The sequence below is a fragment of the Pleurodeles waltl genome, chromosome 5 (assembly GCF_031143425.1).
Source record: "Pleurodeles waltl isolate 20211129_DDA chromosome 5, aPleWal1.hap1.20221129, whole genome shotgun sequence".
NCBI classification, from domain to species: domain Eukaryota; kingdom Metazoa; phylum Chordata; class Amphibia; order Caudata; family Salamandridae; genus Pleurodeles; species Pleurodeles waltl.
In genome coordinates, this window is record NC_090444.1 from 464,758,718 (window position 1) to 464,784,622 (window position 25,905).

A 25,905-nucleotide genomic window follows, 5' to 3' on the forward strand; every position below is an offset into this window, starting at 1 on the left:
CTCCTGCAGTCAACAGGGAGAGGTTGTGGCCTTAGCGGACTTTGAAACTGAGAAACCATGTTTAAGTCTCAGCATCCTGTGATCCTGGGCAAATCACATAATTCACCTGAGCCTTCAAAGAAATTAATCTGACCTTCTGTATTGTTATCTGGTGCTCTTGTAAAGCTTCCCAACATTCCTGTGTCAAGTTTATGCTATATAAAACTGTGAGGAAAGTGACACTATGCATATTTATTTTTGTATTTATACACTAGCATCATTCCATTTGTTAGAACTTACCCATGATGCTACCTGCAAGTTAAAAAACAATAACGATGCACCTTTTGCCAGTCTCTGAACACTACACTACAGGACCTCTCTTAAGTAGTGTAAAAGTATTGCAAATCTAAAAGTTATGGGTGAGTGTAAAAGGCCTAAGGATGGAGAGGACTCTCAGGGTGAGAAATATCCCAAGAACACCCAAGAGAATTATGTGGAATAATTTTGTTTCCAGTCTTGTCAAAGGTTACAGGCCCTATAAGGTTTAAAATACTTCTAGTACTGCAAATGTTTATGAACATTAGGTCCATGCTCCTAACTAAACAGTGTTTTGCGAAAGGTTACGATCTGCGAATGTGGGCCCCTTTTTTTCACTGTCCGGGACTAATTGTGGCCCCAGTCCAACCCTGTGAACAGACCAGGGGATGTGTTATATAGACTGCTGTGCCCTGGAATACTTTCAAATGCATGTGCAGAGCACAGATGTGATCAGTGTGTCCTTTCACAGATAATGTGCAGCTCTTAGAGGAGCTCCAAACTTGTTTCTGCCCTGTGGGCAGCACATTTGTTACTGAAAGGCTGTTTGAAGCAACTGATACGCCTTTCACAGTTCAGGTGGCACCCGACCTGCGTTTGACAAGGGGCAGAGATTCTCCTACAGGTGGGTGCAGTATGTGACTGCAGGCACCTGCAGGGGGACCTTGCAGGGATGGGACTCGGGAACGTGCTGACAGTGCGCTACCTTTTTGTGGCGCTCAGTCAATGTGTTTGCTGACGTCTCTTTGCCTCTGCACCCGTGTCCATAATAACATTGGTGCAGAGGCAATGTGTTTCCCTCATTACCATGAGGCCAGATCCCCATGCTAATGAGGTAATGACCCTTTAAAAACACACTGGCGCTACATATTTGATGCAATATTTTGGAAGAAGTCACCCTTCTGTTAGTTGGTAGTACTAGTCACTTGCATATTCACACTAGTTGTATGCTATAAAAGGAACTCTTTAGCTCTTTTCTTGATTGTGCAAGACAGCCGGCATCAGTGAGGGGGACTCAAGGCTTGGATGATGAGGGGCTGAATGGAGGTGAAGTTGTGGTGATGGGGAGCGCGAGACATGACAGCCGGAGGACGGGTTGTGAGGAAGTCGGCATCAAAGAGAAGGATGATGACCCTTAGTGAATGGATGGTGGGGAGAAACGGAGGAACAAGAGTGATGATGGCGTATCGAGTGGGGGAACATTTATGTGTGGCGAGGGAAAATAAGGGCATGAGAACTAGGTAAAGCCCTGAAGGGCTTGCAAGAGAGCCCATTTAACCAGTGGCAAGCCTTGATTAATACATAGGAGTCAATGTCGGAGGGAGCTGCTTTAACTCTCTCTGTACTACTTACATATAGTTTCGGAAGTATTCATATCATTAAGTCTCCTGGACATCTACAACTATCAGTAACCGAGACATACAATGTTTTTTGGAAACGTTTTCCTCAATCAAGGTGTTTACTGCATGTTGTCTTTTCCTCCAGCTCACAGACCCTTCAAGCGGCAAACCAGATTTCTCTCTTGAATATTCAGTTGTTGAAAGGATTCTTGCAGTTGGGCAATTTACTTCGGAAACTCCCCAAGAAGCCTTCTGACATCACTCCAACATCCCAGCAAGTTCTTCACATGTAAGTTTAATATGAAAATGCATCAGAGTGAACACTTTTTGTGAATTTCAAGTCAAAACAAATCGAAGCATCACCACATCTTCAATTTTCACATATTGAAAAACTGTTTAGTATGAATTGGGAGAACCCTCTGCACCTCTTAGCAGGTGGTAAATGTGAACATCAGGGCACAAGTTGGGGGTACACGCGGGTGAACGGCGTCCACCCACTATTTTGCCAAAGAGTTTGGCTTCACAGTAAAACATTGAATTTGTCCCGGTGTAATTTTCAGATACCGGGACACATTCAGCAGGGCCTGCACGTTGTCTGCTTTGGAAGCAAGCAACAACGTGCAGGCAGCGAGGGGCTTTTTCCAACTGAAGACTCCTGCTGGGCCATAACAAATTCTGAATTGAAGGGGCAATCAGGCCTCTTTTGTAAGAATAACCTTGTCTGGAAGCCTCAAACCTAGATGCAAATGCAGTGGTGTGGAAGCAAAGGCACACAGCTTGTCAGCACTTTACATGTACTTAGTAGGCTCACATACAGGGACTGAACAAAGTCAGAACGTGTAAGATATGTATGCACTTTAAGAATGTCAATATTTACAAAAAATAGCAAATTAAATACTGCTATTTTTTAGGTCGAGCGGGCAAGCGCTTTGACCCGTTGTAAGTATTGTGGGCTTTTAACCACGCCCCTGCAGGCACAAAACATTTGGATTGCCATTCGAAAATCCTTTATCATTGGTAAATCCTTTACGTTTGTCCCTGCTTGGGGAGGTTTTGTTCCCATCTTGCAGACTGCCCCTGTTACATGGATAATTGTACGATTGCTGATATGTTTGACTGTGGGCGAACTTCTTTTTCCTTTTATGTCTCTCGCGCTCATGCTCATTGTGGGCATGGCACTTTGAATTTGCTCTATGTCAGCGAATGTTTTACTTTTAATTTTCAATTTAAGTGGCAAGAAAAGTCCAGTTAGGAATTTACAACGCCAATAGCTCTAACTGGAGCAAATGCGAGACCCATTGCATCGCAAATGCTTGTTTATTTCTGTTTTAGTGCTATCCATCAAAATGCAGGGTTTCAGAGAGCCTTACATCAGTACTTACTCATTACATTGACAATATATCATACGTTTGTACACCAATGTTCAGGGTATGTTAATTAAGGCAGTGATGGTTGCAAGGTGTAAGAGTCACATATTGCCCATCATAGCTCACTGTGCTGTATTAGAAGGATTACAAGTTTTGAACTGCAAGTAAACAAAGAATCTTTGTGTTAAAAGCAGCATCTCTCTTACATATCTACATAAAATAAAAATCTGTCATCTGCATTTTACATGATGTGCTTGCAGGAGACACATTAACCCTCTATGCTACTTTGGGTCAAAACAGGCACTAGACAAAACACATATCACTCCAGAAAATAGGATAACCACCAAAGTTATCTTACTATTATTATTCTGTCAGATTTACTGGGAACCCAAAGATCTCTGCAGAAGGTGCCTTAACCCCATAAGGTATTTTAAAATTCAGACTTTGCAACAAATTAAGCAGAACACATTTATTGTCCTGTTTCTCCTTGTTGCCAATATTTTGTGGCAAAGATTTTACAAAACAAGGCTCATATTTATGGCACAGGCCAGCCCAGCACGTCACCTTGCTGCCCTGCGTCACAGGGAAAGGACAGGAATGTGCCATATTTATGCAATGTGGCACATTCCTGTCCTTTTCCCCCTGCACTGGGCCCCCCTCTCGGCCTAGCGCCAACGCAGTACATGGTGTAAGGGTGCCTGCTTTGCATGCAGGATAGTTTTTGTGCAGAAAGGGACACCTACTTGCACAAAAACAATACTGAGAGGCTTATCTCAACAAATATCTTGCCATGGGTAACTTTTTTATGAAGTTGGCATTCCTTAAGATTATCCCTAACCCTCGTCCTGCCCTCTTATGAGGTTATGTTACTGTTATTCAGTTAGATTTTTACGATATTCTATCAAAATTCCGTTTTTTTGCCTCTCCTCTGTAGTGCATTGACATTAAGTATAACAGGGATCATAAGTGCAGGCAGCAACCGCAAGGAACAGTTATGACGCTTACGTGTCCGTGCAAGCAGTATTCACTCTGGGAGAGCTTCAAATGTCCTGGATACAGACTGATACATGGGGTTATTTAAAAAAAAAACTCTTTTGGAATGAAGAAAATACACTAACAAATGTAAATAACACAATTTTGTAATTTCAATGATTTAAAAACAGCAATTTGCAGAATCTGCACATATAAAAACATGAAAGGCTTTTAGAACGTCACCCATTGTGGGCTGTACATGTTTTTTTGATTAAAAAAACATAATATGCTGAAAATCTTTGACAACTTTTTTTCTTTTCATACTTTGTCAGAGGTTTAATCCGAATGTATGGTTTAGTGTTGCAGATTTTGCTTCGAAAGCTCTCTGCATGTGTCCCCATAGAGGAGCTGTGGTTCAACAAATAGAATGGGTACTCCTGGAGGCGAGCTATGGTCTCCTCGAGGTCCTGGTTGAAAACTCCAGTGGCAGAGAGGATTGGATTGGACGGAGGTGCCAGGCCTTGTCTGCACTCATTCGACTTACGTCTATCCCTGCCTGCAAGGAACTTTTAAATATGCAGGAAAAGGTTTGTACAAAATGTATCAAACTGTATAATTGTATGTGGGAGAATAGGGCTACCAGTATTGATTATAGGGCGTATTTACAAAATTGACAGGTTTAAATCCTTGCTTTGAAATATGTATATTGCGCTATATGACATGAGGGGTGAACGAGCCATTGTTTTAGCTGGGGTCCTTATTTCGCTCCGACCTCCTGGAATTATTTCTTATTTAAGTATTTTTTATCCTTTACATGGACACATCTGTCTTTAAAATAATGTCATAAAGCCAACAGCTGGCATTATCGGTTGGCACTTCAGGTTTCAGGCTGGGCTTCGAACATTAGGCTTTCACTGCAGGTTTGCACTGCATCAGCTTGGATGCTACTGGATAAGAGCTTCTTCCGGGGTCTCATTGTGTCATTGTGAACCCACAACACTTGTTCTGGGCCTGTTGTACTCCTGTAATTGGCACACCTTGTTCTGAGCTTGAGGTGAAAGTTGGCATTTTTTAAGTCTGGCTTGAGAGACAGCTGTCTGCAATACCAATTGTTGCCAATTACTTAAAATATTCATAGAGTGGGCTCTCACCCTCTGCTATTGGCTGTTTCATTGAGTACTTACTTGCAATGAATGAGCGACTATTTTACATCTATGAAGTTAACAGAATCACCATATATCACATTCTTTACCTCATTCATGCAGTGTATACAGAAAAAGCACTATTTTCGTTTTGCTGCTGCAGTATATTTATCTTGTAATCATGGCAATTTGCCTTCTGGAGTATTCCATTTACATCCATTATCAGGTGTTAGCAAAGCCAGTAGATCCGACTTATGCAAAGTCAGTACATGCCAATTTAGCTATGCACAAATGCTGTTTGTATCGTTTCATACATTGAAGCCAGTGATCTCCGGGGGCCCTGCGCCAGACGGGGTAAATGCCATCCTTCAGGCGATCCAAACATTGCAGCTAGCTGTGGAGACTAAAATAGGGGAGGTAAGAGAGGACATGGGCCTTATCAGACAAGATCTCAGGAAGGTGGTGGGCCAAATCACAGAAGTAGAGGGCCGCGTCTCACAGGCAGAGGATGAATTGGCCGACCTTAGGACCAAGGTGGCCCAGCTGCAGACCCGAACAGTTGAACTTCACTGACGTGCCGAAGACACCGAAAATCGCTCCAGGTGCAACAATCTGCTTATCATAGGGTTCCCTGAAGGAGCGGAGGAGAACAAGGCCCCTGAGTTTCTAGAGCTCTGGATTAAGTCCTGGATGCTGGTCCAGGCCCTCTCGCCCTTGTTTCGCAATCGAGCGCGCTCACAGAGCTTTGGCGCTGCGGTCCCCCCCGGGGGTCCCAGGAGGCCAATGATAGCGTGCTTTCTAAACTTTAAAGACCGGGACAACATCCTTAGAGAGGCCAGAAACACGGCCGATCTCCATTGGGAGAATAACAAAATCCTAATATTTCCAGACTACACCCGCGAGGTCCAGTCCCGGCGTCGATCATATGAACGGGTAAAACAAAAACTCAAGGCCATGCAACTGCCCTACATGCTCCTCTTCCCGGCACGTCTAAAGGTCCTGGTGGCTGGAAAGTCCTATTTTTTTGATTCCCCAGAGGAGGCGTGGGACTGGCTGACTGAGGAGGGTGTCAGGCCAAGGAAGGACCCCGCTGGGCTGGATGGGGGCACCCGGGGGGGGCGGTCTCCTCGCCCAGGCGGGACAACGGAGGGGCCGGAGACGTACTCGTTCACGACGCGGAGGGCTGAGAGGCCCTGGAGACCCTAACGGAGAAGGTGAGGGTCAGGGCTCCGAATCAGAGACGAGTGGGGTCCCTGGAGGGGCCCAGGGAGCCCGAGATCCAACACAAGCAACAGACGGAGACCGCTTGAGCCAGTCCCTGAAGATTGGATGACACAAGATACTGAATCTCAATTATGTCCGTGGGGCCTTTTGGGGCTCCTCCTGGGCCGGCAGGCGCGGTTTGGAGCTGGGCCAGATGGGCAGCCGGGTGCCCCTGTCTGCGGCTAAAACTTACTATTCTACTCACTTTGACTTTTGACCTTTGATTGTATAAGATCCATTTCACATGGAGGGGTCCACCACTCCACTCCAACAACAGCTTTGCTGGTTGTTTTGTTTTTGCTTATGTGGGGTAGTTGGGCGACAGATGCTTCCCGGGTAGAAGTATGGGGTGGGGGGGTGGTTGGGAGGTGTATACTTTTTTAGTGATTTAGTGGGGTTGGTTTTTGTAAGTTTCCTTTCCCGGTTGGGGTTTTTGCTTCATGGTTTAGGACCGTCACCCTGGTACCCATTGATGGTCACTCAAAAACTTTACGCACCTGCTCCCCTCACGCATGGCCTACAATGACACAGGTCCTATCATGGAACGTGAACGGCCTCTTAGATAAGATCAAGAGGTCTGCTGTGTACAGTACTCTTCGTAGATATGCCCCCCAGTGGTCCTATTACAAGAAACATATCTCCTCTGGACTAAATGTCCCATGCTCGCAAGGGGGGGATACAACAAAGTTTACCATGTAGGTTTACTCCAAAGGCTCTAGGGGGGGTGGCCATTCTTCTTCACCACTCACTGCCCATGGTAATCACAGCCTCACAGTCTGACGCACATGGTAGATATGTTATGGTGTCCGGGTCGCTCCATGGGCTGACGATTAACCTTGTTTGTGTTCACGCCCCCCCGACCGGGTTTGAGGCCTTTCTGCATTCGCTCCGCCAGGTTCTGGTCGGACTCCCTAACGGGACTACGCTAATAGGGGGGGACTTCAATGCCGTCCTAGAACCCAGACTAGAAGTATCTGGAAACGTTACTACCAGGAGGTCTGGTCGGGCCTCGATCCTGAGGGGCTGGGCGGAGAGTCTTGGCCTGTGCGAGGTCTGGAGATCCTGGCACCCCAGGACGCGAAAGTATACTCATACCTCAGCAGCTCACGGGACACATGCCCGTATTGACTTAGTGTTCATGCCGGCACTGGATATTGGTCAGTGTCACGGGCGGACATCCTGCCCAATGGGGTCTCTGATCACGCACCAGTCCAAATCCGAATAGGCGGCACAGACTCTTCTCAGCGCCCGATGAGGCGCCTGAACGCTTGGTACTTACAGGATGGTGAATATACACAAGCGGTCAGAGACCACCTTACACAATACTTTGAACAGAACGTGTGTTCGGTCCGGTCTCCGGGCATTGTTTGGGCCGCATGTAAGGCCACCCTCAGAGGACACGCCAAATATCTCCTTCGCATTCGTGAGCGTGCCCACAACCTCAGAGTGTCAGAGCTGGAAGATTGCGCGCTGCGATTGGAACGCGCGCACACAAACTCTGCTTCGGCTTCTTGCCTGAGGCATCTTATCTGGGTGCGAGAAGAGATTAAAAACTTGGTGCTGTAGTCCGCAAAACACATCTGGAGTGCGTCGGCCGCTCGTGTATATGGATGGGGAGATAAAAACGGGAAGCTCTTACACTGGCTGGCCACAAGACCCCTGGCCGACAGGGTTATCCCCTAAATAGTAGATGACTCGGGATCCTTAGCTAAGACATCAATTGAAATTGCACAAAGCTTTGCCTCTTACTATGCACGACTTTACGCAGAGTGCCTCCGGCCGCAGGCGGAGAGGGATTTCCCCCCTTAGACGAAATTACCCTTCCTAGAGTCGCCCAGGAGGTAAGAGAACACCTGGATGAGGCTATCAGCCTGGCAGAAATCACTGAGGCAGTGGTTAACTTATCGTCCGGTAAGACTCCAGGCCCAGATGGGTTCCCGGCAGAGCTGTACAGTAGATGTGGGGATATTCTGGGCCCCCACCTTCTGGACATGTATGAAGAGACAGAGAGAAGTGGCCGCTTCCCCTCCGGGGTTGATCAAGCCACAATTGTGGTGATCCCTAAGACTCAACCTCCGTCGCAGTGCCACTCAGCATATAGACCGATCTCCCTCCTAAATACTGAAATCAAGGTGATGTCCTCAATTCTTTCAGCCAGGCTGAAAAAAGCGCTCCCGTCGTTGGTACACCCCGACCAGTGCGGCTTTATGCCCTCCCGAAGCACTAGGCACTGCATTAGATGCCTGCACTTGGCCCTGGCGCATCGTGGTGTATTAACCAGGTCCCCCCTGGCTCTGCTCCTACTTGATTTCGAAAAAGCCTTTGATACAGTGGACTGGTCTTACCTCAGTCATGTGTTGCAGAGCTTCGGCCTTGGACCCAAATTCCGTGGCCTCCTGAGACTACTCTACTCTAATCCAACCACTAGGGTACAGGTAAATGGTGCGGTTTCCGATCCTTTCCCGATCAGCCGAGGTACCCGCCAAGGATGCCCGCTGTCTCCGCTGTTCTTTGCACTGGTAATTGAACCACTGGCAAAGTTGCTTCATGAAGACCCGGTGATTAAAGGGTAGACATGGCCCGTGGAACCGAAGGATCGCATGGCGCTCTATGCGGATGACGTCCTTCTCTATATCGCGGACCTGGCCTCAAGCGGCCCGCGTATCTTACAGATCCTTGACCTCTATTCAGAGGCCTCAGGCCTTACGCTAAACCCCCACAAATCCTTGTTGGTCCCCATGCACCCCTCTAGATTTTGTATTGAATGGCAACACAACATTCCCATATGTAGGAACAGTTTTAAATATCTGAGGGTGTTCATTGCACTTGTTCCGGAGCTAGCTTGGGAACTTAATGTTACACCACTCACTAGAAGAATTAAGGGCGACTTACAACGATGGCAGTCCCTACCCCTCAATCTACTAGGGAGGATAGCCCTATATAAAATGATGATCCTTCCCTAGGCTCCTTTACTTATTACAAAATTTCCCATACCTGGTCCCCAAGATGTGGTTCAAGGAAATAGATTCAACTGCGCGCCAGTTTCTCTGGAGTGACACCCGCCCTAGACTGGCCCTCTCCACCTGCCAAAGGGACGTCTATGATGGGGGGTTGGGAATGTCTAACATCCACCTTTACTGTATTGCGATGCATCTGCTCATAATCAATGACTGGGTGGGGGGTGGTTGGACCGACTCCGCTTACCGACTGGAGCTTCAGACATTGAGCTACCATGGAGTCTTCGATGCCTTGTACGGCGGACCGATCCCCAAGACCGTTCCGGAAGTGACAAGAGTGGTCATTGCAGGGTGGCGTGAGGCCCAGAAGGTGACAGGTTGGTGGGGCCGCCTCACCCAGCAGATCCCACTCTGGCACGGAAGACTACTTGAAGATGTCGCAGGACTGGTGGGATTCCAGAGGTGGGACAACATAGGGATCTCTACGTTGGGGGATGTCTGGGAGGGAACGAACCTGAGGTCCTTTGCGGAGCTCCAAGGACTCTTCTCATTACACAAGACACAATTCCATAAATACCTTCCGCTCCGCCATGCCTTGTCTGTACACATACGAGAGGGAGATCGGGTCCCAGAGTACAGCCCAATGGAGGCGAAAGTGTTGTTGGGAAACTTAGGTAGAGGTGGAGTCTCCCAGATATACCGTTCCTTATTGGCCAACACTACCAGTCCCCTGGAGGGGCTCCGCCAGAGATGGGAGGGATGGGTGGGACCAATGGAGGAGGAGGACTGGGTGGAGGCACTGATGGCCCCTCGGGTACTAAGGAGGGCCCAGCGGTTCCGTTTACTCCAGACCCTATATCTACATATGGCATACCTCACCCCTACCAGATTATATAAGGCGGGCCTCCGAACCACAGCTAGCTGCCCCAGATGCACCGGTCCAGACGCGGATTTTTTCAACATGGTTTGGGCATGCCTAGTCATAATGATTTACTGGAGGGCGGTCATAGGGGAGGTTTCTGAGGTCCTGCGAGAAGACATAGATGTGGTCCCATTACTGCTTCTGCTGGGGGCCATGGGCAACCTGGGTCTACAGAGAGCTGACAAGATTATCTTGGGAGCGGCATGCTTAGTGGCTAAGAGAGACATAATGGCAGATTGGAAGGCCGGAGTGGCGCCAGCTTTGAATAAGTGGAGGCGCGGAATGGACTGCTGCGCACAGCATGAGAGGCTGGTGTATGAAGCCAGGGGATGCCCAAACAAATACATCAAAGTGTGGGGGAAATGGGATAGCGCAACGGGTTCTTAGTGGGAAAGAGATGCAACTGGGAATGGATACTCTCGTGTGGTTGGAATATAAACCATTTACTATTATTTATTTGTATAGATCAGCTCTACGATGCCCAAATGTGGTCCAGGGGCAAACGACCGTCCATATACACTAGTTGGTGTTATGTTATATGTATTTGTATTTTAATTTTCTGTTCTTCCAAAATCAATAAAAATCTCTTTATATGTTGCCAGCCAATAGAGCATTAATAGATAGGCCGTTAACACCGTTTGAAAAATGGATCTTAGTAAAAAAGGATGATAAGCGGGTGATTTCGGAGCTCTACGGTCTCCTAAGGGGGGAAGCCCATTCGCCTAAGACTAAGGGTCAGCTGAGGTGGGAGAGGGAACTGGAGAGAGAGTTTTCTGATGAGGAATGGGAGGGCATTTTCTACAGGACTCACCACACGGCCTACAGTGCGGCAGGCACAGAGACAGCCTATAAGGTGGCCTCCTATTGGTACTACACCCCAGCAAGGATTCATGCCTGGGATCCCACTAAGTCTAGCATTTGTTGGAGGGGTTGCGGGGTGGAGGGTCGCTTGTGCACTTACTATGGCACTGCCCCAAGCTTCATCGGTACTGGGAGAATATTTTAGATACTATTGACGCAGCGTTTGATACTCAGATCCTCAGATTTCCTGCGTACACTTTGCTGGGCCTTCCTAACCCGCTTACCTTCCCCTTGTGATCACTGAAGGGGCGGCAGATGGCCTTGGCCTTGAATGCCGCACTGCAGCTGTTGTTGGCCGTGTGGGGGACTGACAAGATCCCGTCGGTAACCTCATGGCTCCACAAGTTGTGGTTCATTCTTGCTATGGAAAAGCTCACCTTAGCTTCACAGCAGCGCAGTGGCGAATTTAAGGAACTCTGGCAACTATTCTTACAACTACTATCCACGGAGTTCACAGAACTGACATGCCCGGCCTATCTGAGGGTACTGGAGTTGTCTTGAGTGAAAGGGAGTGAGTGAGCATTAGAGATCTATACGCAGGACCAAGATCCCAGCGGATCAAGGCTTGGGACTGAGTGATGGCTGTAGGATGTGCCAGTAGCAGGGAAACAATGTTAAAGTTTTGTTCATGTTTATTGTCACTATACATGGAGCATGCCTCATTCTACGGCAACTGTACTATTTTGATACAATGCATATGTGATGTTTATAATTGAAAATAATAATAAACAGATTTGATCCAAAAAATCTCTTTATAAAAAATAAAAAAAAATCACTTAAACCTTGTAAATATGACACTTTTTTTCTAGAACATGTGCAGTAAGAGATTTTGACAAAGAAGTGACGTGTTGCTCCAAGGCTTCTGTGTCACAAATTGGTGACGACCAGCTTAGCAACAAACATTAAACAAAAAATAGTTAATTGGTGGGCACATCTCAATGGATTCAGATGCACCTGTGACAAAAAATTCCAAGGTGTGACGGGGCTAGCCTCAAAGAGCTAAGGTGCTAGTGGCCTGCTAGGAGTCATTGAAAACGATGAGTTTTGAATGCAGGACTCCACCAATGGCATTGTGTACTGGAGCACGGCATTACCAACTCTAGAACTCTGAATGGGTGCCCTAGCATAAGAAGATTTTATGGTAAATAGCAAGTGGTCCCCTGCATCATGGGGTGGGTCACTAAATAAGGACCTGCACCTAGGCCTGGAGGATCACATATAGAAGTGGAGGTATGGTAGAGTCTAGAGAGAAAGCTAGAAAGCATGGTGAAATGACTCAGGTCTAATGAATTGAATTGTAAATAGCTCTACATTATTGAGGCACAACATAAAGGCAGCTTCCTTCCCAGTCGGGCTGTTCAAACTACTTGCTATTCAAGAAACAACATTCTTTATTCTACAACGACTTCACTGAGTTTTTCATGCCAATTAGTCCCCACACGTGCCCTCCTTTACAACCTTGCACACCTAAACAAGCTGATAAAAAATAAAGCAACATAGAGAGTAATAAAAAATAACAAAACAAAAGTTGAAAAATATACTAAGCACATAAAAAGAACTTAAAATAGATAGTTTATCAACCCATATAGGCATAAACCCACTGCATATTCCAACCTAAAAAGCGCGGTCTATTGCTCCTCAACATGTGGTGTAGTGGTACCATAGGTCTTGCAGAGTGATTACTGCTGTGATCGCCACTTGATGATACCATAGCTTTGCAGAGTGATTACCATTGTGATATTCAAAGTCTTGTCCTGAGGCTAAAGACAGCTCCGGAATGATAGAAGGAGGCTGACCTCTCCCTGTAGCCAAATGATTTCAGTGCCACCACTGTCTTCCTATATGCAAATTACTACCACTCAATAACACAATATGCATAGGATCACTGAAATTCAACAATCCCTTTTTAGCAACTATAGCAGCCTTGATTCTGACTAGATCTTCAGTTATAAATTGCAGAGTTTGAACCATGCCTTTTACTGTTTTTGAATTGGTCACATTCTTAGAAACTTTAACACGTGGACTGTTGTTACACCTTGCATCACTAACATCCATAACTTTCTTCCAATCATCAGGAAAATAAATCTCCTAGGAATGTACACATGCAACCAACTCAGATCCAGGCCAGACATGGCCTTCCTTCCTTAGTATAATTCAAAGGATGAATTACCTGTTAAAACGTACAGTGTGGTCCTATATGCCCATTAGAATTTACATACAGACAAAAATATCCTTCTTACTCCTTACAGCGCTTTAACACACTTTTCCAACACACGATTAAACCTTTTAACCATCTAATTTCTTTGAGGTCAATAGAGAGCTGTTCTCAAATATTTTACACCACTTCTCTCTAAAACCTTATAGCAATATCCATAAACTGGACACAGTTATCTGTGACTACACAGTGTGGGATCTCTCACATAAAAAAACCTCACATAAGAAGTGAATAACCGCACTGGTGGTGGGTTCACGTATGGCTTTTGACCTGCCTCCACTCGGCCAAGTGCATACCTCAGTTGCTTCAAAAGAATTTGGAATGGACCCAAGAAGTCCAAGCTAACCTTTACCAAGCTTTGGTAGGCGCAAATACCTGTACTTCGACAGGTGTCACAGTCACCAAACCTTTGTCACCTGCACAACATTAAAAACACTCTCCAGCAAACCTTTCAATATCCCCATTCATTCTTGGCCACCAGTATTCCTCTCTAATGTGCTTCTTAGTCAAATCTTGACAAGATAACCACTGTGAGCTGTCTCCACAATCCTTTTTCAAAATGTGATGGAGGTACCAATGTATCTTCTCGAAACAGAATTCCACTTATTTCAGGTAACTCGTCCTATTTTCCAAAACAGCTGTATTTTTATTGACACTGGATTTTCTTTTGTCCAACCCTTATTCAACTATCTTAACACCTCCTGCAACACAGCAACACCATTCAAAACCAACTTCCACTCCTTTTCGTTACAATAAATTGCTTCATTGAAATCACAAGAAGTAATAATACATTCTTCTACATCAACAGAAGAGTCATCTTCCCCATCATCAACGCATAGACACGAAAGGATATCAGCCCTTACATTTGTAAACCAGGAATGTATTAAATCCTGAAATTACATTCTAGAATTTACATGACTAAACTCGCTAATCTTGCTATAGTCTGCTTCACCTTGCAACCTGACAGAATATTCAGCAAATGTTTGTTTTGAAAATGAACCACAGACTGTGCACCCCCTACTTATGCCTTAAGCGTATCGACACCCCACACACAAGCCAACATTTCCTTTTCTATAAAAAAATATTGTCTCTCATTTGGTCCCAATGTTCTTGAAGTGAAGTCTACTGTAAATTTCTTACTACAATGTCACTTGGTTTTGCCCTAAAATTACCAATACTGTGACTTAGGTTTTAAAGGGACTCATTTTCCAACCCCACTCTGTAGAGGAGACTATAAATGGGTAAAGGTTTGTTGTATTGATAGCAAGATGCTGCTTAGAGAAGGGGTAGAACGGATGAAACCTACAGTGAGGAAATATATAATGGTAACTACTACACATTATATGGATCCTTATCTTACTCTTGTGAAAAACAATAGGGATAGATACCTGCTTGTAAGATTTAGATTTAATCTGTTTCATCTAATTTTAGCCTCCTCAGGGGATCAATATGTTTTTAAATCTCTCAGTCCGTGCAGCTGCAACAATAGGTCTCCACAGGACACGTTGCAATTTATAATGTTTTGTAAATACTATAATGAACCCTGGAGATCTTTTATTGTTCCATTACTTAAAGGGAGGGACATTTCAGACATTTGTCCTGCCCTCCTATTTTTACAAATGTTATTAGATGAGTTTACTCTTACAAATTGTTAGACTTTTCATCCTTGGCGTGGTCTCCCTTAACTGTTTGCCTCTGTTCCCCAGGTTGTTGATGTGTACTGGACTCTGATTTTGCTGTTTATGTTACTCTGGGCACTTTACCACTGCTAACCAGTGCTAAAGTGCAAGTGCTCCTTTACAAAATATGTATGTAATTAGCTTATCCATGATTGGCATATTTGAGTTATTAGTAAGTCACTGGTACAGTGCACTAGAGGTGCCCAGGGCCTGTATATCAAATGCTACTAGTGGGCCTGCAGCACTGGTTGTGCCACCCACATAAGTAGCTCTGTAAACATGTCTCAGACCTGCCACTGCAGTGTCTGTGTGTGCAGTTTAAACTGTAAATTTGACTTGGCACGTGTACCCACTTGACAGGCCTAAACCTACCCTTTTCTTACATGTAAGGCACCCCTAAGGTGGGCCCTAGGTAGCCCCAAGGGCAGGGTGCAGTGTATGGTTAAGGTAGGACATATAGTAATGTGTTTTATATGTCCTGACAGTGAAATACTGCTAAATTCGTTTTTCACTGTTGCAAGGCCTGTCCCTCTAATAGGTTAACATGAGGGCCACCTTTAAATCTGATCCCCTTGAGAGCGGATGGACATGTGGAGTTTGGGGTCTCTGAGCTCACAATTATAAAATACATCGTTTAGAAAAGTTGGTTTTAAGATTGTATGCTTGAAAATGCTACTTTTAGAAAGTGAGCATTTTCTTGCGTATACCATTTCTGTGACTCTGCCTGTTTGTGGATTTCCTGTCTGGGTCAGTTTGACAGTTGGGCTGGTTGCACCTCACACTAGACAATGACACAAATGGAGCTGGGGTGTAGCCTGCATATCCTGATGAGCCATCTGTGCTAGGAGGGAGGGGAGGAGTGGTCACTCACACCTGAAAGGGCTGTGCCTGCCCTCACACAATGCAGTCTCCAACCCCCTGGTGAGTGTCTGGGATCTGGCCTGGGCAAGGCAGGATTTCACATTCACAAGAGACTTTGCTTTGAAGTAGGCCTACGTCAAAGGAGAAATTGGGTATAAGAAGGGCACCCAAAACCACATACTTTAGAACACTTCTGGAAACAAGAGGAACCTCTGCCTGGAGAAGAGCTGAGGAAGAAGAGCTGCCCTGCCTGTGACTGTGCTTTGTGGAGCTATCCTGCAGTTGCTGCTTCTGCCAGAGTAAGAGGGCAAAGACCGGACTTTGTGTGCCTTCCAACTTGTGAAGAAATCTCCAAGGGCTTGAGTTAGAGCTTGCCTCCTGTTGTTTGAAGTCTCAAGGACAGCAAAGACGTCTCCCTGCCAGCACCTGGAGTCTCTGGAGAGACTCCTGCTCTGACAAGTGGTGCTTATCCAGTCCCTGGGCCCTTGGAAGGAAAGCTGGTGGAAATTTAAGGAAATCGACTTCGGACGACTTCAGACCGACGGCGCTGCTGGATCCGGTGACGCCGCCTCTAACCGACTCCCTGATCTTCGCTGGAAAGCAACGACCTTTGCAGGCCCGACATCGCTGCAGTCCCGCCGAAGTCCGCTACTCTGTGGAAGGTGCCGCACAGACGCCGCGATCCCCAACTTCGCGCATCGGCTCGTTTTCATTTCTTCACCAAGGTACTGTACCTGGGGGTCTACGCAACTCCGTGTCCGGCGCCGCTGGTGTCAGATTGCTGGGAACTACTCCGTTACGACGCCGTGTTAACACCTCATCGAAGCATTTTGTGTTTCTAAGCGCTATTTTTGAGTGTAATCTTTAAAAATGTATAACTTGACTTGTGTATGTTGGATTTTTGTTGTTTTGGTCTTGTTTTGTTTAGATAAATATTCACTATTTTTCTAAACCTGTGTTGTCATTTTGTAGTGTTTTCATTAAGTTACTATGTGTGTTGGTACAAATGCTTTACACCTAGCACTCTGAAGTTAAGCCTACTGCTCTGCCAATCTACCAAGGGGGTAAGCACGGGTTAGCTGAGGGTGATTCTCTTTTACCCTGACTAGAGTGAAGCTCCTTGCTTGAACAGGGGGTAACCTGACTGTCAACCAAAGACCCCATTTCTAACACAAATGTTATATGTTTTTAAGAGCTATTGTTGCTATATGGAGTTTATGGAACAATTAATTGTGATTCATAAGATTCTGAGCTTTTATCTTCTATTTGAATATAATTTCTTTCTGTATTGTATTTATATTTTGTAAGTATGCTTTTCTGGTTTCAAACACAAACCAAATGAAGACTATTGAATTGAATTGAAATTTCTTACAAGCATCCAGTTGGGTTAAAACTGCACCCAAACGAAATGCACTTGCATAAATAGTAATGTGGCACTCTAATTTCCTCAAATGGTTGCAAAGCATGTACCTGAGAGATCTTTTTATTTTGATAAGTGCTGTTTCACAATATGCATTCCTCTGGAACAAAGCATAACTTTGGATAAACCTCTAGGAGGCTCAGCAAGATCTACAGCCTTTCAAAATCTTGGCATAGAACTTGCACAAACTCAAAATGTTACTGCAGCTAGTCTTTGTCAATAGGAGAATGTGCTTTGACTACTGGATGTTATAACACTGATCTTGAATAATGTCCATCACATGATAGTACATGACCTAGATACTCAACAATTTCATAGCCATGAAAGAACATTTATCTATTTCCAATGTAACACCTTTCTCCATCAATAAATACTGGTTGCACATGAATTGTGAACAGCTCCACTTTATTGAGGCTCAGCGTATTGGCAGCTCCTTTCTCAGTCAGGCTCTTCAAACTGCTTGTTATTTAAGAAACATAATTATGTATTCTACAATGACTTCACTGATTTCTCCAGAAAAGGGCCTGACCTTCACACATGGCTTCAACACCCTTACTGTCTATGGATTTTCACCTGTCAGACACTGAGTTCCGACTTATCTTCACACCACATACATTAATGATGCAGCATCCTAGAGTGGAGAAACAGCTGCTGTGACCTTAAAGGTGAGGATCTGTTACCCACAGCAAATAGATGGGTTGCAGGCAATTAGACTGTAGAAATGGAAACACTGAAGTGAAGCCTGGGCTTGGAATATGCTTTCTTAGAAATTATGGTCCTCATTCAAACTGCTTAAGATACTCATGGATTTTAGCCACTGTATGAGGTCACCACTGGGTACCTGAATGTTGGTTCCCCTGAGCTCAGGGTCTGGCCATCTCTTCAAGTCGGATGGGAGGGTCACTCTATGCTTAGAAATCTGTCTCCTTCACAGTATCAGGGACTCTATGGGCAAGAGAGTGACATGCTGCTTCTTTTGTAGTGGTTGCTGCCCTCAATACACTTAGGGTATTTCTGGCTCACAGAGGCCAGTCACAGAGGGAGAAGCGTTTCGCAGAACCCCATAATCAGGAGCAGTCCTCATAACAGAACATGCCTCTTTCTGCCTTCTCTACATCTTTAAAGACCCCTAAAGCAGGAAGAAATATAATTGATGAAATTAGGAGTTTCTTGTCCTAAAACCCATGCAGAAATGTCTGGGTATCTAGCTGGCAGCCAAGAGTAAGAAGTTTGAAGAACAGTAGAAACTCATGGGGTCCAGGAAGAGTTCCTATCCTTGTAGAGGGAGACATGAGAGCTGTAGTCAATTAGCCCAAAGACACACACCAATCCTGCTTGTTGGGGTAATTCAGAGTGATATCCCCTATGGATCCTTGTCCTCCTGCTATCCTGCGACTTGTACCTGACTTAGTGGTACCTATGTTGACCCCTATTTTTCAGGAAGTTCTTATAACAGGTGTGTACCCCAAGGCATGGAAAGAAACTACGATCATTCCTTTAAAGAAGAAGGAAACTGGTAAACCTGACGATCTGACTAATCTATGCCCTATAGCCCTTCTTCCCTTTGCGGCTAAAATTTTGGAAAAACATCTCAATAAAGGATTAGTTGATTTCCTGTCAGCCACTAAGGGCTTAGACAGTGCGCAACATGGTTTTCGGAAATTGCATAGTACGGAATCGGCTCTCATTGCATCTTCCGACACCATACGCAGATTGGTTGATGAGGGCCAAGGGGTCTTTTTGGTTTTGCTAGATTTGTCTGCAGCATTTGATACCATCGCCCCCCATATTCTATTAGATCGTCTGCATCAGGCTGGTGTAAGAGATCAAGCTCTCAAGCTGATTGAATCCTTTCTGTCCGACAGGTGGGCTACGGTTAGTAGTGGTGATTTTAGATCCCCAGCTTATCTGCTGCCGTGTGGGGTCCCTCAGGGCTCGTCACTCAGCCCTACGCTGTTTAATGTGTACGTGGCACCGCTGGCAGAATTAATTCGTACTTTCGGCTTCATTCCCACCTTGTATGCTGATGACACTCAGATCATCATCCCTATCGATAATCATTTGGAGGAAGTGGCTATCCGCTTTAATGCTTGTATGATAGCAGTGAACAATTGGATGAGAGCCAATTGGCTAAAACTCAATTGTGAAAAAACGGAAATCCTGTGTTTCGGGATGAAGAGGGATCTCTGGTCTTCCATGTGGTGGCCGAAAGAATGCGGCACCCTCCCGGAGCCAGGATCCACCTCGAAAAACTTAGGGTTATTGTTTGATGACCAACTGTCATTTAAACCGCAGGTTAATCTGATAGTTAAGTCCTGTATGTGGATGCTGAAGAAATTAAAGAAAGTTTTCCCTTTTATTCCACCCTCCTGTAGAATTGCCGCTACTTTGGCTCTAGTCATTTCTAGATTGGATTATGGAAATGCACTGCTGCTTAACCTGGATAAAGCATCCCTCAACAAGCTACAGGTGATGCAGAACACCGCGGCTAGGCTTGTATTGAAGTTACCTCGTGGGGCCTCTGCTAAGAGCTCCCTCAGAAGCCTTCATTGGCTTCCGGTAGCCCAGCGGCTTTCTTTCAAGGCGCTCTGCATCACTCATAAAGCTGTCCATGGGATTGGGCCCAACGTTTTGACTTCCAAGCTGCAATTCTATAGGCCTAATAGGCCGTTGCGGTCTGCTTCTGCCTATCGAATTCAAACCTCCCGTACTAAGAAGGCGAAATGGGGAGATAAAGCGTTTACCATCACGGCCGCCAAAATCTGGAATTCACTCCCGTTGAATCTTAGGCAAGAACATAACCATTTAAGATTTAGGAGATTGGTTAAAACGTGGCTCTTCCCGCAATAACTGGGGAGTCCCTGGGTATATGGATTCTGCCTCACCTCAGTCAGCGCTTCGATGCCCACGGGTTGGAATGCGCTTTACAAATACTCAATACATACATACATACATATATTATGTAACCTCTGGAGACGGTGGATGTTAGCCCTGTCAGCCTTAGGGATGTCTTCTCCTAAACCTTTTGCTTTCCTCCTCCATTATAACCTAGTTTTTGCTGGCCTTGGGACTCTGCGAACTTTACCACTGCTAACCAGTGCTAAAGTGCTTGTGCTCGCTCCTCTAAACATGGTAATATTGGCTAATCTCCAATTGGCATATTTAATTTACTTATAAGTCACTAGTAAAGTGGTACTACATGTGCCTTGGGCAATTAAATGGTATTAGTGGGCCTGCAGCACTGATTGTGCCGCAAGCTTAATTAGTCCTCTAAACATGTCTAAGCGCTGCCATTCCAGAGCCTGTGTGTACAGTTTTAAACTTCTATTTCGACCTGCCAAAATAAACCCTTTGCCAGGCCCAAACCTTCTTTTTTTACATACAAGTCACCCCTGGGGTAGGCTCTGGACAGACCAGAGGGCAGGATGCAATGTATTTAAAAAGTAGGACATGTATTTTTATGTTTTACATGTCCTTGTAGTGAAAAACACTTAACCTCATTTTTCGCTACTGCAAGGCCTATCTCTCCCATAGGATACCATTAGAATTACCATATTACATTTTATAAGTGTGATGTCCAAATGGGATGGGATAACTAGTTCATGTTTGGTGTCTCTGAAATCACAATTTAAAATCCTAACTTATGGTGAAGTCACATTTAAATCGCAGTTCTGAAAATACCACTTTCAGAAAGTTGAACTATGACATAGGGGTTGGATCCTTGAAATCCAGTAAGGTTGGACCACAATAAACTATACAACAAAAATAAAGTACCTTGCCTGAATAAATGTGAAACAATTACTGATTAATACAATCAAGAATTTTAATGTGCATGATCACATTGGTTAATCAACATTAGTTAGTCAGACTGTCATTCCATGCTTTAAAAAATAAAAAATAAATGTTCACTTCATACCCACATAACAAAAAAAAACGTCAACATTTCTAATACACATTTTACCCACAAAACCTAAATTTGTGTTGGACCTAAACCATTCAGTGCAAAGCTAAAAGCTCAGTTATTTAGACATAGACATAACTCCAATCCAGTTCAGTTCCTTGAAACATAATGGTACGGAATAAAAGTCCAAGGTGTAGTGTCTGTACTCTAATTTATGCAATAAACTAGGGGTTAAGATAAGTCCTGTATGTAAGGAGAGGTCCAGACTCAAGGGTTCATACCTCATGTAATGTTCTTCAATCAAGACCCTGGTAATCAATGTTTTTGCATTTCAACCCAGTTGATTTCAGGGTCTCCTCAGGAAGTAGAACTGGGAAGGCTGTATTTCAATAAAACAGTGCAAGATGTTTTGTGAAAAATGTGCAAAATTAGTCTGGAATGCACAGAAGTTTTGGGGAGTAAAAACATGGGTGTCACCCCATCATTCACTGTTTCTCCCAACTTTGAAGCATGAGCAGATTTAAGAGTTTCTTCTTTCTCAGTAAGTGTGCATTGTAATTGGACCATATTTGCCGAAATGTACCTTCAATGAAGAAAAGAGGAAGGGGAATTGGGCTTCCAAAGCTCAATTCTGATTGACTATGACATTCCAGTTTTTTGATTAAGGGAAATAGTTTTACGCGATGCAGGCAGCAGGCACATCTGCGTCCTTGGCCAAAAGTGACTCGAGCGGCCAGAGTGGAGCGTCTCAATAATCCAGACTTTGACTGTACATTAATGCAATCCGCCTCTTCAGCAATAACTTAACAAAAAGCAGTGCCGTATGAGTTGGCGTGGTGGGTGGCTCATACATTTTTTTGTCTGGAGGTACATTATTCATAATCTTCCGCGTTGGTTAAGGTGATGGCCACAACCGAAAATGACTCAATTGCACATGTGGTCTGCTTATTGAGGGTCTATGGGAATTGTAGTTCCGTCTTTCTGTTTTGTGAAGTCTTTTGCCATGTGTAGGCACATTGCTGTATATCATAGGTTTTGGATTTCTGAGATTTAATTGAGACCAACAATAGTAATAGTAAATTGTAAAATTAGGTTTGCCTCTCTTCTTGTTAAATTGTGTTCCAGTTCATCACTTTTGGTGTCATTTGATAAACCAGTCCATTTGAGATCAATCTCTGTGTGATGGTGTTTGAGGAAATGATTAACAAGTGGGGCTGATATGCCTTTACTGCAAATTCAGTTTTTTTGAGGTATTATTCATTGCCTAATTTCTTGGCTACTTTTTCCAACATACAGTTTTTGACACAGGCATACGATCCCAGAAACTACATTCTTCATTTTGCAGTTTGAAAGTGTTAAATGTGTCCATTTAAAGAGCCGTCAACAGTTTTGTCACATTACACATGTGCCACATTTGTGGTGCCCTTGTAAGTGGGGTAAATTCCAATGGTCTCGTAAAGTATTTTTCATCATTGACGATGGAATATACGCTCACCAATTGTTTTCTGATACTGGAATTTTTTTTTTAAAACAGGTAAGGGCTTTTCTAGTCTACTGTCTAGTTTAGATAAAATAGGCCATTTTTGAAGGATGATTATTTTAAGATGATTGGTTTGTGAACAAAATGTAGATACACAGATAAGCCGTTCTTGGCTGTTTTTTCTTTTTCCTCCAACAGAGTTTCAATGGGGGTATACCATGTCCTGTTTCAAAAATGTTTCATCAGTTTCCAGGGATAGCCTTTCTCTTTCAAATGTCGTTGATAGAATTGTGTCATGATGGAAACAATCATCCTTTTTTTTAGCAATTTCATCTAATTCTCAAAAATTGTCTAAATGGCAAATTATCTTTTAAACTACACGGATGGTAACAGACATAATGTAGTGCACCGTTCTTATCAATCGGTTTTCAATATAAGTTTGTGGTGAATTTCTGCCCAGAGACTTTAACCTCTACATCAAGAAATGTGATGGAACTATTTTTGTCACTCATATTGAACATAGTGTCCAATGTGCAGTTGTTCAGGCACTGATAGAATTGGTTCATTGTGTCCTTGTCTTCCGTCCATATGCAAAAGGCATCATTGATAAATCACAGCCACCTTGTGATTTTGCTTGCATGACAGTGAGAAGCCCATCAGGTGCTGGGTTGACTGTGAGAAGTCCATCTGGTGCTGAACAACTCTGCTGTGCCTCAGTGATTCAGGCAGGGTGCCCCACATTGATAGGTCATTGTGAATTGATGTCACATGAACTGGATATGAGTCTTTTGTACCAGTTGTGAACCAACATTGCCAACATTTCAACAAATTCTGATGTCTTCAGTGACTTTAAAATGGTGATGTGTTAGAGGGACACTAGGTCATTCAGATTCATGCCACTTTATGCAGCACTCTGAACAAGTTCTTGAAGGTCAATCTGGTTTTCTAGCTTTGAAGAGAGAGGTTCTGAATGGCAAATTTCTGAGTACAAGTGAACTGTCCTTGAAGAAGGAGCATTCTATCAGGATCCTAGCAGCCAGAAATAACCCATTCTTGCATGGCTCACATGTCTATTACATGGCAACAATATGGTCTCTAGTAAAGCTGTGGAGCATTTGAACTGTGCCTTCGGAGGTATAAACCAATCAACAAGTGTAAAGAGACCTGTGAGACCTGTTTTATCTACAACGTTATTCATAGGAAATAGAAAATAAACTTTTAATTGTAGTTCAGTGGAGGAGGAATCTCTAACTTCAAGAAACTAATGCATCTCATGCTTAGGAAGCAGTTTCTTAGGGTCCTTTCAGATAATTTTTTGGATGTTGTTTCTATAACTGCGGCTCAGGCCACTGAGAAAGAAGATAGCACCTAAACAGAAGATATATTAGGACACCTCTTTGAAATGAAAGGCCTCATATGGGTCCTCTGACAAGGCTCTGAATGTAATAATGGGAAAAAGGCTATACCAATCATACCTCATGTTCTTAACAGCAGGAAATACCTCCATACTATAACCAGTAGAAAAAGCAGGTGACTGTTATGCCTGCATGAGCTTCTATGAGAATAGGTGGCAAGTCTTACTACTGGACCAGATAGCTGGTCAAGAAGGTCAATTACACAAACTTAGTTGTGGCAAGAGACAAGCAATATGACTTCTGATCATCTGAATATAGTGATTCCTCACATACTAAAGAGGACTTGCTTCTCCCAACCAGGAAAGCCATGAAGAGGGAGAAAGATAATCTAATCTTTGACCTCTTGGGTGAGGCCTTTGCTTCACTGAATACCACTCTTAAGCCCAGTGTAGAACGTTACAAGATGGGAAAACCAACATAATGATGCATTTTCTAGTGATCCACCCATAGGGAAGGCGCACACACAGGTAAATAACTGTGAAGGAATGGTGGGGTTGTCTGGTATGTGGTAAGGGCATTGTAGTATGTAACCATACTATTCTGGAATCAAGTAAGCTCTCATGTACATTCTTGTGGAAGTAGCCCAGCAAGACTGCATTATTGATTGTAGGTATCTTAGAAGCAGAGGGCTCGATGTGTGCAAAATCATGCATAAATGTCAAGTTGGAGCCTGTCTGGTAGCAGTCTTCTTTTGCATGGAATATGATGTTGAGTGGCTACTAATCGAGGCCAAGTCAGCCAGGTAAGTCTGTGCTCACTTTGGGCTGATTGTAGCTACCATTTCAGAGTCTGTGACTGCCTCAATTCGTGTCAACCAGGGGACTGCCCTTTATATGCAAAATAATGTCTATGAAGACTTTAAAGGACAGAGAGAAGATCTGAGTTCATAATTTTGAGGAAGATCAATGCAGGCATCTGGAATCGGCTTCAGGAAGATCCAAAAAGAATGAAGAGGGCTCCTCTTTTCCTTAGTTAACTGCACTGTTTCCAGGGACTCTTTGAGAGGAAATCCAAGAGTATGCCTCAACAAGGAAAACAGAGGCAAACCTGGTTGATGTTGAGGCCAATGAGGTAGAGGGTAGTTACGGTCACCACATGCTCGTCGTCGAGGGCTAGTTCACTGCTGAGATATAATTCAATGTCAAAGGTGACAGGAAAGTGAACAGCGAAGTTTGCATAAATGTCAAAACAGCATAAGAAGTTGTGGAATGTGACGTCAGACAGGTCCTACCACCTTTCTTTGAAATGAGACCTCAAAATGAAGAAAAGAACAGTGCTACTTACATTTAGTCTTTTCCAGGATGTATTTGTCAGCACATACATGTACATATGTAGTAATTTTATCATCAGCCTCCATTGCTTCTGGAAGTCCTGCTGCCTAGTGTCTGGAATCTATGTGTCTTGCGTCTTCTTCACCTGCCTCTCCTGCAGCTCCAGTAACTACAACAATGCCATAGCCTGTAGGTTCCATTCCAGCCTCCTCTGTTTCTGCTTCACTAGTCATGCCAACCCTAGGAAGTAATTAACACCTAGATGAAGATCTTGTACCACAGTGAGACATGGGATAAGATTTTGTCATCATTCCCATCACTCCTGTCCAAACATTCAAGATGCTCAAGGGCACCACATCATTCAAAAACACTGCAATATTCCTGTACAAGATCTCACACATGGTTAGCAGTATCTTCAGTCTGAGCATCTTCACCAACCTTGACTGTGTCTCGTCCAGCTAGTTTCAGCAGTTGTTGACATAACAACATTCAGCAAGGTGCTTGTCAGAAGAGCTGCAAAGTTCAATATACCAATTCTGACTGCT

General features: G+C 44.3%; 1 protein-coding gene across 2 annotated transcripts in view; it reads left to right on the forward strand.

Moving 5' to 3' along the window:
* Window positions 1-25,905, forward strand: part of LOC138295763 (uncharacterized) — a 460,809-nt gene that overhangs the window by 287,289 nt on the left and 147,615 nt on the right. For both annotated transcript variants that reach the window (XM_069234273.1, XM_069234274.1), the window contains exons 13-14: window positions 1,780-1,923; window positions 4,332-4,560. In XM_069234273.1, the coding sequence (XP_069090374.1) occupies window positions 1,780-1,923; window positions 4,332-4,560 (373 nt within the window). The remainder of the gene's footprint in view (window positions 1-1,779; window positions 1,924-4,331; window positions 4,561-25,905) is intronic.